Genomic DNA, 13,193 nt, shown 5'->3' with positions numbered 1-13,193 from the left:
CCCCATCGCTCCCCATCCCTCCCCATCGCTCCCCATCCCTCCCCATCACTCCCCATCCCTCCCCATCGCCCCCCATCGCTCCCCATCGCTCCGCATCCCTCCCCATCGCTGGCATTACCGCCTGAACCATCCCCCAACCTCCGTGGAAAAACCGTCTTCCTCGAAACAGGTCCCTGGTGCCAAAATGGTTGGGGACTGCTGCTCCACAAGACTAGTTACCCATTCATAAATATTGACTTAGGAATGCATTTCCTGTTTCCAAGCAGGTATACATACCCCTATACCCTATTATGTTAACTATAAAATTGTCTCAGTGGCCCCTTGGCAGTGTGGAGTGCAGCTGCAAACGCTTACAGATCATCTGCCTGATCCCACCCTGTGAGCAAGTTATCCTGTAATATACTGATCCATTGATTATATGGAGCTGCCTGCCTTGTTTTTCAGTCTCAAGATAACTTCTCAGTTTGGTGGGCACTTTTTGTTCCCTCTGTTCTCCAACAAAGAGGGAAAGCAAAATAGAGAAAGTTGCATATAAGGAGTTGCTGGAAGAAGAGATGCAAGAAAAGATCTGTAGGGAGACTACCTGTTTGGAATGTAGGTGTCAAAAAAATAAACAATTATTACCTATCCATTGGAATATCTATCAACACAGTAATTATTCTTGACAACTCAAACCACTATAATCCTAATACATTTTGAGCAGCGTTTCTCAACGTCAGCACTACTGACATTTTGGGTCAGGCAATGCTTTGCTGTAGGCGACTGTTCTGCACATTATAGGATGTTTAGCAGTAACCCTGGACTATTCCTATTAGATGCTGACGGTACTGTACCCCCTTAGTCTTAACATTCAAAAATGTCTCCAGACATTGCCAAATGTCCCCCATGAGCAAAACTGCCCCCAGTTAAGAACCACTGATTTAGAAGTTCCGTTCTTGAAATAATGATAAAAAATGGACAAAAGATATCTACCATATACAAAATTATTCCCTGAGTTAGTGACTAGATGCCCATTGGAAAAAAATTAGATTTAAGTTTAGGGCTGAGTTCATCTAAACTCAAAGCACTTGCTACAGTATTGCTTGCAAACTGCTTTTAAAAGATGTGAAAGGAAGTGGGTATAAACAGATATCTATTTTTGAACTACACAATCTAAGGGGGAGCAGCAGATTTATCAGACTGTTCTCCCATCATAGGTGAGGGCTCTTTGCATTTCTGAAACAAAAACAAAGCCGGCTTTGGAGTTTGGAGACCTGGGTTCTGGTGTGCTCTAGTACTAGTTAATTGTAAGCCCTAGGGCAAATCACTTGGCCTGGAGAAGCAAGGCTTGTTGGCTTCTTACACTTTACCAAGAGTTCTAATATACCCTTCTAGGGAAATAGTAAAATAACTTCCTTATGTATATATATCTAATACTGATACTATGTTGAAGGGCAAGTTTGTTGAATACTGTGGATTGGTTTGCTTATTATTCTCTTGCCACTCAAAGTGTGGTCCTTGGGCATAGCATCAGCATCACTTTAGGAGCTTGTTAGAGATGCAAAATCTTGGGCCTCACCCCAGAACAACAAAATCACAACCTGCATTTAACAAGAGATAATTTGTCTACACATTAAAACTGAGGAGCACTGTTCTATTCCACCTTCCTCCTAGGGTGGCTTTCTAACTGCAGAGTCTGGAAAACTTAAAAGTAACATTTCTCAGATATCTTTTCACTTAGGTTCTAGTTGAAAATTAGGTCCAAAAGCTAACCCTTACACGCTTATTATATGCTAAGTACTGCTCTAACACTTTACATATATTACATACATACATATAACAGTTCTATGGTGTTGACACAACTATTATTCCCTTTATACAGATGAAGAAACTGAAGGCCAAAGAGGTTAATTAACTTGCCCAAAGTTACAGTTAGTAAGTGGCAGAGTTAGGATTCAAACCTAGGTATTCTGGATCTAGAATATGTACTGCTAATCATATCTTTGATGATAGATCAAAAAGGAGGTATAAGGCTTCCCTCTGGTATCTTTTTTTTTTTTTTTTTTACAGATGATCTCATGGAACATTCTTTGATAAATGCCATTATACAGGTTCCTTCATTTATTTACTTAAATATCTATAAGCCAGCATTTATCTCAAAGTTCCAGCATTGCAAAAGGGAAGAAATAGAAATGAAGCATTACCATCTGAAAGGAAGCAAAATCAACCTTATCTATAGAGTGGATGATTATATACCTAGAAGATGCAAAAGAATCAAGTCTAAGAGATACTAGTATATATTAGTATTAGAATTAACAAAAGAATTCAGAAAGGTAGCTAGTTTAAAACGAACTAAATAAAAACCAATAGCTAGAAACCAGCAGCAAAAACATGACGTGGAAAAAGAAATCCCTGTCACAATGCCAACAGAAACGTAAAAGCTTGATATAGACTTCAGTATTTATAACTACTATAAAGGATTGCAAAGCCAGGGAGAAAATGGATTATTCAATGATTAGGAAAAACAAAAAAGATCAGCTCCATACCTCACACAATACATAAACTCATTCTAAAGAGATTAAATATATAGAGTAAAAAAAAAAAACTATAAACACACATAAGAAAATATTGGTGGATAGTTTAAGTGTAGGATTAGAGAGAATTTTCTAAACAAATATAATAGATATATGTATGTATGTGTGGGGTGTGTGTGTGTGCATGTATAAGGGTGTGAGATGTGTGTGTATGAAACTAACAAAAAAATTCCTTTGGCTAATAAAAATTTAAAGCATTTCTAAGTCAAAAACATCATAAACAAAATTATAAAGTAAACAGCAAGCAGGGAAAATAATTATAATCAATGTGAAATATGAGTTTAATATCTTATAATAATGCCAAAAGAAAAAATGGTCAAAGAACACAATTAAAAGAAATACAAATGCTCAATAAATATACGAATGGTTTAGTAAACCTCTCCAGCAGTATCTTACGACAATAAGATAATTTTTGCCTATTAAGTTGGCAAAGATTAATCTATAAATTATACTGTTTGTTGCTGGAATGGATGGTTTCCAACTGGCACTCTTACATACTAATGCCAGAAGAGCACAATGGTGCAACCTTTTCTAAATGCAATTTTTTAGGATGTTTCAAGAGGATTCAAAGAGTTTGACTTATTGACCTAGTTCTTCCAGTTCTAGGAATTTATTCCAAGGTGGAACTGTGAGAAAAAGGTAGATCTTTATAAGCAAAGATTTTCATTACAGCATTATCTATAAAAGAAGGTTTGAAGCAACTTAAATATGTAGTATTAGGGGAATGATTATTAGGCAGCCCTAAAAATAATTTTTACAAAGAATTTTTGATAACATGGGAAAATGACACAGCATGCTAAGTAGATAAAAACAAGATACCAAATCCAAATATTACATTAAAACATGTTAAAAAATATGTGTGTATATATGCATATACACATACAGAGAGATATATGAATGTAGTAACATCAAATGTTTCATATTTTATAGCACAATATTACTCAGTGAGATATCAAATGCTTTTGTTTTCTTCTTTAGATTTTTTTTTTTTTTTTTTTGCGGTACGCGGGCCTCTCACTGTTGTGGCCTCTCCCATTGCGGAGCACAGGCTCTGGACGCGCAGGCTTAGCGGCCATGGCTCACAGACCTAGCCGCTCCGCGGCATGTGGGATCTTCCCGGACCGGGGCACAAACCCGTGTCCCCTGCATCGGCAGGCGTACTCTTAACCACTGCACCACCAGGGAAGCCCCCTAGATTGTTTTATAGTTCTACATTTTCCGAAGTACACATTACTTTTATAATCATAAAGAAAGACCTTAAAGCTAAAAATAATGATTCTAAAGTCAATCCAAGGACGGTGGGACCTTTCTATCCCACCTAAGGCAGGGCCATCTTAGGTTATTCAGGTTGTAAAATGCCACATACATACATAAATGTAATAAAAGGACTGGAGATATTTAACCTTCCAGGTATGCAGCAGGGCAGAGACTCTCTTACCTAAAGGGACCCGGCATTCACAGTCATGAACATACTTGGATCATCTCTCATGCACACAATTACCAACACACATGTAGGACAGCTGTCCCCTGTCCCTTCAGTTCCTTGGGCGTTTTGCCTCTCTCCCTGGCTTATCTTTCTTAGAGGTCAAACTCCTACTTCAGACTTGACAGTTCCTTCATCTAGGGAACCTGGTCCAGTCTTTCAAGTCCTCCTTTCCTAGGATAGAGGCTGCCTTGTCAATCATGTACCTGGAAAGATTTAGGCCAGAAATACAGAGGAACCTTAGTTTTCTCTCAGATGGAGTAGTACTTAAGGATAAATATTAAAAAAAAAAAAAGATGCTTATCTTAGTTATTAAGAAAACACCTATATAAATACTGGTATTTTGGTATTACAGGAAATAAATACCATTTTGATCTGGTATCATAATAACAATGAGCCAAAGATATGTTTTGTAAAGTCAAAGCTGATGCAAGAGGCTTCCAGGTAGAGGGAAGGGCATGAGTCTTTCAGACAGGAATAGAAAGAAAAATCAGTGAAGGTAAGGATATATGTAGAGGAGACTTTAGGCTGCGGAATAGCCAAAGGAAGAAAGCTCCTTCATCAAATGATCAGGTAAGGGCAAACTGTGAAGGAACTAGAAATAGAAAGGAATTTAATACAGCAAATTAGGGGCTGACAAAAATCTTTGAAAGAGCTGGAGGAGCAAAAGTCAGGTGCCTTCTGGAGCTGTTGCATTCAAGAGCACACCACCTGTAACCCTGATCCAGATATAAAGGAGCCTCTGCTATTACTGCTGCCGCTGCCACTACTACCAATTCTCTCTTAACATCCGCGACGCTACTCAGATTCTGGAACATTAAGTGAGTGTGCTAAGCAGAAAGGACAGCAGAGATGGCCTCTGTCTCATTTCCAGCTAATTAGTTTTGGTTCTGTTTCTGTTTATATCACTGTTTCTATGGAAAAGCTCACTTTAAGTTCTAAGCAACAAGTTTACAAACCAAGTTTTCAAAAATACTCTGTAATTTGGAGTCCATGTGTCCTTAAAACAACAAAACAAACACACACCATCTGCCTAAAGGAAAACAAAATAAAACAAATCCTTAGACTATGTTTTATAGTTGTTAATTTCATTTACCTCTCCCTCAAATATCTTTATATCTCTACCATCATTGCAAGGCAGTGCATACAAATTTTAAATTTCATCTTCAGGACTTGAAAAAAAAGCTACACTTATTACCAAGAAATGACTTATCACAAAAGCTTGCTTTTTACACCAATGAGTTGGGTTGTATCAATTTTTTGTTTATTTTTGACTTCTTTATAAGAAGTTCTTCTTTGGTGCTGATATAGGAGGAAATGCATATCTCAGGTGTAATTTTCAAGTATTGTGTATGTGGACTTAAGAGTACATAAATAAATCATGTGATAAAAATAAATGATAACATTTTCAAAGGAGTACAGGAAAATAAATTTACATGACATGCAATGAAAGAAGCAGGTATGCAAAGTATATCTGTTTTCTAGGCTATATGTTTCATTCTTTTTTCATTTCATCCCTTGTCGTTGTACCATAAGCAATTTTGTTAAGACCAGAGCTACTGATGATGAAAAATCCACAGAAGCTTAAATGAAGTATTTTACATGCTCCCTTAAAACCACTTGAAAATTACTTTGGGTCCTTTAGCTCAAATACATCCACCCCCCCGCTCCCCGCCAGGGAATTCCTGTTGCTGTTTTCTTCACTTTTCCAGTTGAACAACTAAAGTAAGAGGAAACAGTCCTTTAGCTACTGAGTCACGGTACAGTTAATGGGGGAAAACTACCAGGAAAGCAGTCAGGAAGATCTCCTAGCTACCAATTATTTGCTCCAGTCACCATCTCTTACATTGTCAAAAGAATGAAAAATTACACTTCCACATGGTGAGCAAACCTAATGCTAAGGCATATTTTGTACATGCCACACAATTATTTCTGTTTTCTAAACAATGCTGAGACACTAAAACTTATACTTTATCTATTAATGCATTTACTGATGATGTTGGAGTTTGTGAAATGTGACAAAAAGAACAGATGCAGAAGGATAATGAGAGGAGACAGGTATCAACTGATCTCAACAGTATACACTGTAATAAAGGCAAATAATCATTTTAATTCTTGGTCTTTACTGTGATTCTGAAGGCTAGCTTATCTTGGGTATTTTTGAAGGTCTAATTACTGTATTTGCTGGTGAAAATTCATCCCACATATAATTCAATTTCTTTTATTAAACTTCTTGCCTAATCTTGAAGATAAACTGATGTGTTATAATGCCTATTATCACATACTTAACTTAGTGAAAGCAAATTCTGAGAGTTTCAAAAACTACCCAACTTCTCTTTTCCCTTATTATGGCTGGACTCATACTTTTTTCCCCTTTGGTACCAACTGAAAGCAATTTTCTTGCTTTTTCAGTTTTTTTTCTTTCTGCCTTAGGCATTATTTTTTTAACTTAATTATTACTCAGCTTTTTCAGTCTTTAAATGAAGTTTAGATCCCCTTTGGGTTCATGTGAAAAACTTGCTCTCGGAGAGCCCCTGTCAAGACACCTATTGTAATACTCGCTCCTACACGTCTTCAGATACTGATTGCATGTCTAGAGAAATACACCCACACCTTACAAGAGGCGCTAGGTGTGAGTTCAGAAATGACAAGATGGAAGTCGGGAGGGGAGCCACTGGCCCCTAAAACACAGCACCGGGGTATGAACTCGAAGTTGAAGAATGTTTACATGTAAGGCTTTTAGATAAGTGACCGTTATGGAGGGCACTTCCACAGACCCCCGGGCTCCGGCCTGAGAAGCCTCTGCCCGACGGGTGGGTAAGGGCGGCGCTGACCCCGCCAGGCACGCGACCCCTGGCCGGCACTTGACAGCGCACACGCGACCCCGCGGCCCGGCCCCGAGGGCTCCGTCCAAACGCTCTCCGGGGCCGCTTCCCAGAACGCCGCGGCGACCAGCGCCCCACGCCGAGCACAGCCCGGGCGCCGCCCGCCCTCCGGGCCACTTCCCTCTGCCGCCGCGTGGGGCTTGGGAAACCGGCCGGACCGCGCCGCCCCTCCTGGCTCACCTGCTCTTGCTCCTCCTGCGGCCGCCAGTCGCGCCGCCGCGGGCTCGCCCCGGGCTCCGGCTCGGTCCCCGCCGCCGCCCGCTCCGCCAGCGCGTCCCCGTCCTCGTCGCGCTCTCCGCCGCCGCCGCCGCCGCCGCCGCCGCCGCCGCCAAGCAGCTCCCCGGCCGAGCACATCCCGCCGCCAACTCCCGCCGCCCGGGACGGCCGCCGGAGGGGCCAAGCCACGAAGCCGGAGGCAGCGATCGCCGCCCGAGGGCCGCCCTGGGATCGGCCACACTCGCCGGGGACAGGAGCCTACGGAGCGCGCCCCGGCGGCCTGGTCGCCGCAAGTACCAGCCTGGCCCGGCCTCTCCTGTCACCGGCTCGCCCCGCCCTCGGCCGCCGGGGCGGAGCCCACCCGGGGAAGGGAGGGGCCAGGGCAGAGGCGGGGCCAACGGGGCGCGCGCGTGTGTGTGTGTGTTCGCGCGCACGCGTTTGTGAGAGAATATGAGTGTGTGACTATGTACATTACAGACTGTGTGTGAGAGAGATTGTGAGAGAGAGGCTCTGTGTGTGTGTGTGTGTGTGTGTGTGTGTGAGAGAGAGAGAGACTATGAGAGAGAGTGTGTGTATGAGAGACTACGTACGTAAAGACTGTGAGAGATTGTGTATAAGAAATTGTATGTGCATGAGACTGTGTGTGTGAGAGCTCGTCTGTGTGAGAGCTCGTGTGTGTGAGAGCCTGATAGGCACTGTGTTGAGAGAGACTGTGAAAGACGCGGTGTATGCGTTTGTGAGGGAGAGAGGAGAGCGTGTGTTGGTAGGTGTGTGAGAGAGGGAAACACACGCAGACAGAGCTCCACACTCCAGCGGGGCCCCTCTGTGCTTGCCTGGCACTGGCAGTGTGCCTGGGTGTGATGCCGACTACCTGTCCTGAGTAGCTGTCCATCCTTTACAAGTAATACACATTCTCCGTCTATTTTGTTCCTTTTGCCTCTTCTCTGTGTCTCTCTGAAGGTCTGAAGATCTCTCTCTGTTGAGTGCTTCCCTGGTGTGTGTTGGTTGTTGGAGCCTTGGGAGCATTTGGTGGTGTATCTGCCTTTGTGTATATTTCTATAAATGGGTAAGAATATGTCACTCAGTGTGTGGTAAGGGAGACATCTAGTTTATAATTCTTTTTCATGCTACCTGTGGTATCGCAATTTATAATAAGAAATATATATATATATATTGCCTTTGTCCCCATTCCTGGCACAGAGCTCCTAAAACCTTGGAGTTTCCTAAGTGGTGAAAGGGATAAAGATGTCTTTTGTTATGTTAATGAGGCAACTTTTTGATAGCCCCTAGGTAACTTAAGGGTGGGGCCTGGTTGTCAGAAGAACCAGCCTTGTGATTAGAGGATTGGAACTTTCAGTCCCCCCTCTGATCTCCTGGGAGGGGAGCGGGGCTGGAGGTTGAATTGACCACCAATGGTCAGTAGTTTAGTCAATCATGCCTTTGTAATGAAGACTCCATAGAAACCCAAAGGATAGGGCTTTAGAGAACTTCCAGGTTGGTGAACACGTGGAGATGGGGGGAGAGTGGCAGCTTAGAAAGGGCATGGAAGCTCTGCGCCCCTTACTGCATACCTCGCCCTATGTACCTTTTCATCTGACTGTGCCCCTGTATTCTTTGTAATATCCTTTATAATAAACTCCTAAAAGTAAGTAAACGTTTCTCTGAGTTCTGTGAGCAGCTCTAAGCAAATTAGTGGAACCCATAGAGGGGATCGTGGGAACCTTCAATATACAGGTGGCTGGTAGAAGCACAGGTAACAGCCTGGAGTTGCGATTGGCAGCTGACGTGTGTGTGGTGGGTGGAGTTGGAGCGAGGGGGAGGTGGGGGGGAGGGGCAGCCTTGCGGAACTGAGTCCTTGGCCTGTAAGATCTGTGAACTTATCCCCAGATAGGTAGTGCCAGAACTGAGTTAACTGCTTAGTGGTGTTGAAAAACACACATCAGACTACCCTACCCATTTTGTTAAAGGGAAGTTGAGGGCACTTAAATAATGTATCAAATTTTGTACATCTCTTATCTGTATTTTGAAAAGATAATAGACTATTGTATAGGTAAAATATCAGGCTATCTTTCAATGCAAAGTAAATACGCCTAGATATGGAGAAGACTGAATTATTTGAGATGTTCTATTAAAATGTCTCTAGGCCCAGAGGGAATTAAAATAGGCGGGAATGTAAAGACTTATTTTAAAGACCTGTTTCCTGGTTTTGGTAATCAGGATTGTAGAAGCTAGAAAGTATGCCTTTGGCTATCACAAATTAGAAAGAAAATGAATTTAGTTTATTTCCTTTCTTAAAAGCCTTTAAAACCCCAGAGGAAAGTATTTAATATTATATATATATATAATCAGAAACAAATGTCACCATGGGAACCCAAAAGCATTCCCTGTTGGACCTCATTGCTTTCCTCTAATGACATTTTCATTCCTGAAATTTTGCTTTGGCTCTTAGTAGTGTTTCTTATAAAAAATGACCTTATATATATATTTAAAACAAAACTTTAGGATTATGTATGTGGCACAGAGAATATCCTCTTTTTACTGCCAACCCTGTGGAGCTTAAGGCACATTTTGAAGTTCACCCTCTTTTGGCTTGTAGCTGTTAACTTGGTAAATCGAGTGGCTATGCACTCTTCAATCAGGTTACAGGGTGAACAGAAACTCCTTCTATACTTGAGGACTCAGAAGGCATAGAATTTATATATCTGGCCAGGAAAAAAAGAATAATACAGAATTTAGCTTTGTTCAACTTAGGGGACAAGTCTTACTTAAGTGCTTTAGAACATACTGTCTGGCCTTTTGGAAAGTCAGGCTTCTCGATTCTTTGAGAAGTGTATTCATTCATTCAGTTATTTAGCAGATATTTATTGAACACCTCTAGGCATTAGGCCCAGGTCTAGGTCCCTCCTCTCATGTAGCTTCCGTTTAATTTTCTTTTGAGTTATATTCTGCTTTCCCTGGCAAAAGCCAAGAACTTTCACCAAAAGGTGGCCAGAATCCTCTGATTCCTGCCTAGGACTGATGTCAGAACCTCTTCACTTTCTTATTTTATTTAGTGCTTGGGTTTCCTCTTTGAACTGTTATTCATTTGTTTATAGAGACTTTAGTCTTTCCTGAAGATTTAGAGAATCACCTCTTTTAAAAAACTCAGCAGTAGCATTTTATACAAAAGACATTATTCAGGTTACATCACAGATAACATACTTTCAAGTGTGTCTTATGAGAGGGGAGGACTGTTTTCCCTCTGTTGCATACTATGAATAATAAATATATAAAGCTATTACTTCCCGTTTCCCATGGGAAATATAAGATTCTTATTACCTAGGCAACTATAATGTGTTGGTCTCAAATTGTATGCAGTTTAGTTGTGATTTTATTAGTGTATTTACCTTGTGTTTTCCCAGGAATTAATAAGTGGCAAAAAACAGACTCATTTCTCAGGAGTGACCTGTGTAGTGCAAAGGTGTCTTGTGCAGTTGCTGTGGAAACTCTCTCACTTTCACACCTTTAATATCTTATTTTTAACGTTCTTCTGCTCTTACGTGTACAACTTTCCAGAGAGAAAAGTTAACAAATCAGAGTGATCTGTACTCATTTAGTAATATAATATTAGAAACAAATGCAGTTATTTGTAGAAACTGTGCCAAACTTCATTTTTCAGTTTAATTTTTGACATACTATGATGTTATTATATGCTTCGTGTGCTTTAATTTTTGCCTCTCATTTTTAAAAAAAATCTGTATCTTTCCCGTTTAGCAGAGCCTTTGGTATGGGGAATAATTTTTGAGATGTTTGAAATCTTAACTAAAATCCCAGGAAAAACTATGATTTCTGGACAACATGTGAATTTAAAGGAAAAGGAACTTATTGGGAACACTCACTTCCTTTATCGTTCCTTTATTTTTTATTATTATTTTTTTATTTTTTTGCGGTATGCGGGCCTCTCACTGTTGTGGCCTCTCCCATTGCGGAGCACAGGCTCTGGACGTGCAGGCTCAGCGGCCATGGCTCACGGGCCCAGCCGCTCCGTGGCATATGGGATCTTCCCAGACGGGGGCACGAACCCATGTCCCCTGCATCGGCAGGCGGACTCTCAACCACTGCACCACCAGGGAAGCCCCCTATCGTTCCTTTATTTTAAGGAAGTTATATCAGAAGCATGGTGAACCAATGCTTTCTCAATGTTCTCTAGCCATCCCAGAGAGTCCATTCTGATTGGGAGAAGGAAAAATTTACCTTTCTTCTTGGAATTAATTTCTATTCTCTCTTTTGTTAAAGAACAAAATTCAACTGAATAAATTTTAAAGATCTTATTGGTTTTATTCAGCCATTCATGAATCAGGCAGCATCCAATCTAGCAGATAGAAAGGAACTCCAAAGAAGTGTACAACTTAACAGGGTTTTATAGACCAAAGTAAGCAGGAACAGGAAAATTATACTGGGCATTCGCTGATTGGTTAATGCTGGGTTATCCCCTTATATGGAGCAAAGGAAGTCTTGGGGCCTGGTGAGGTAACTTGTGCTGGGCAGGCAAGGGCTGATCAGTTGACCTAGGCCTTCCTTCTCTGAGGCTCGAAATTTAGTTAAGTTTTGGTTTGTTGATGTGACGTTTAGCATGAGTGACTTCATCTTGGGCCTAATTTGTTTACCTTAACTGTTTTATTCTCTTTTTCTGGTGTGACTTCTTTGCATCCACATGTACTACTGAGTTCTCTCCTTACAGTAGCAATGTAGATTAAGAGTTGTGTTTTCACTGAAAAAAATAAAATAAAAAATAAAGAGTTAAGAAGGCTATTCAAACTCACTATTACAGAAAAAAATGGAAAAGTAAACAATTATAAAGTACTACTTAATATATGTTAGCAATTTTTAAAGTGTTGAATAAAACCTAATGTGGACAAGCCTTAGAGAAATGGTTAAACTCAATTACTGCTAGTAGCACTGCAAACTGATGGCATTCTTTTGGTGGTACATATTCAGAACCATAAAAATATTCATACTCTTTGGCCACTAACTGCAGACCTAGAAAAAAATTCAAAAGAGGTTAAAAAAAAAACAAAACTGTTTGGTGTTCAAGGCAAAACTATAGTGAAAGGTTGAAAGAAGCCTAAATCCTCTCCAGTAGGGACATGTCTGAGTAAACTATGGAATTCCAACACAATTAAATGTATAAGGCCTTAAAATAGTAATGATAAAGATTTTATATCAATGTGATAAACACATTTAATATGATGTTAAGTGGAAAAGTGCAGCCTGACAGTAGCAGAGCCACTTAGCCTGTATCTCAGGAGCTGGGAAGATAAAAAGTGTAATACGGAACTTAATTCTGTTCAACTTAGGGAATAAGTCTGACAGAAGTGAAATTATATGAACATATAGATCAAGTTTGGAAGAGGAATTTTTAAAACGTTTTCTGGGTTGTGTGTTTCCTAGTAAAATTAATTTTAACGTTGTAATTTAAAAATAATCATTTTTAAGGATCTGTTTCTGTTTTCTTTGTAAAATTGGATGGCTGGCACGCAAAGCCTGTTTGCCTCAACTTCATAGCTGAAAGTTGTTACCTTTTGTTGAATAATTTAGTTGTTGAATGGGTTTGGATCTTTTATTCATGCTGTTCTCAATAATTTAGAATCTTAAGTTGGAAGGAATCTAAGAAGCATTTTAGAATAACCTCCCACCAGTATAGGGATCCCTTCTATAACATTCCTGACAGACGGTCACCCTCCTTCTGTTTGAAGGCTTCCAACTATGGGAAACTCATTACTTCATGATGCCACCTGTTCAATTACTGGATATCTCTAGTTGTTAGAAAGTTCTTTACAGCTACTGAGTTGAATCTGTATCCTTGTCTCCTCTGCCTACTGGTCCTAATTCTTTCCTGAAGTACAAGAGAACTGGTAAATCTTTTTTTTTTTTTCCCTCAAGACAGTCTTTTGAATGTTTTTTAAAAGGCAGTTTTTGTCTTCTCTTAGCCTTTATTCTTTCAGCTGTTATTTATGGATAGATGTAGAATTTGTAGATTTTGCCATTTATTATCTG

At 40.5% G+C, this 13,193-nt stretch overlaps 1 protein-coding gene across 1 annotated transcript in view; it reads right to left on the bottom strand.

The window, feature by feature from the left end:
• FAM241A (family with sequence similarity 241 member A) overlaps positions 1–7,449 on the bottom strand; it is a 37,157-nt gene extending 29,708 nt beyond the window's left edge. The window contains exon 1 of the mRNA XM_029235897.1: positions 7,122–7,449. Coding sequence (XP_029091730.1) covers positions 7,122–7,295 — 174 coding nt within the window. The 5' untranslated portion in view covers positions 7,296–7,449. The remainder of the gene's footprint in view (positions 1–7,121) is intronic.
• Between the last annotated feature and the right edge of the window lie 5,744 nt (positions 7,450–13,193).

The sequence above is a fragment of the Monodon monoceros genome, unplaced genomic scaffold (assembly GCF_005190385.1).
Source record: "Monodon monoceros isolate NGI ecotype Baffin Bay Population unplaced genomic scaffold, NGI_Narwhal_1 Super_Scaffold_20, whole genome shotgun sequence".
In the NCBI taxonomy this organism is placed as follows: Eukaryota; Metazoa; Chordata; class Mammalia; order Artiodactyla; family Monodontidae; genus Monodon; species Monodon monoceros.
This window is presented reverse-complemented; position numbering and strand designations above follow the sequence as displayed.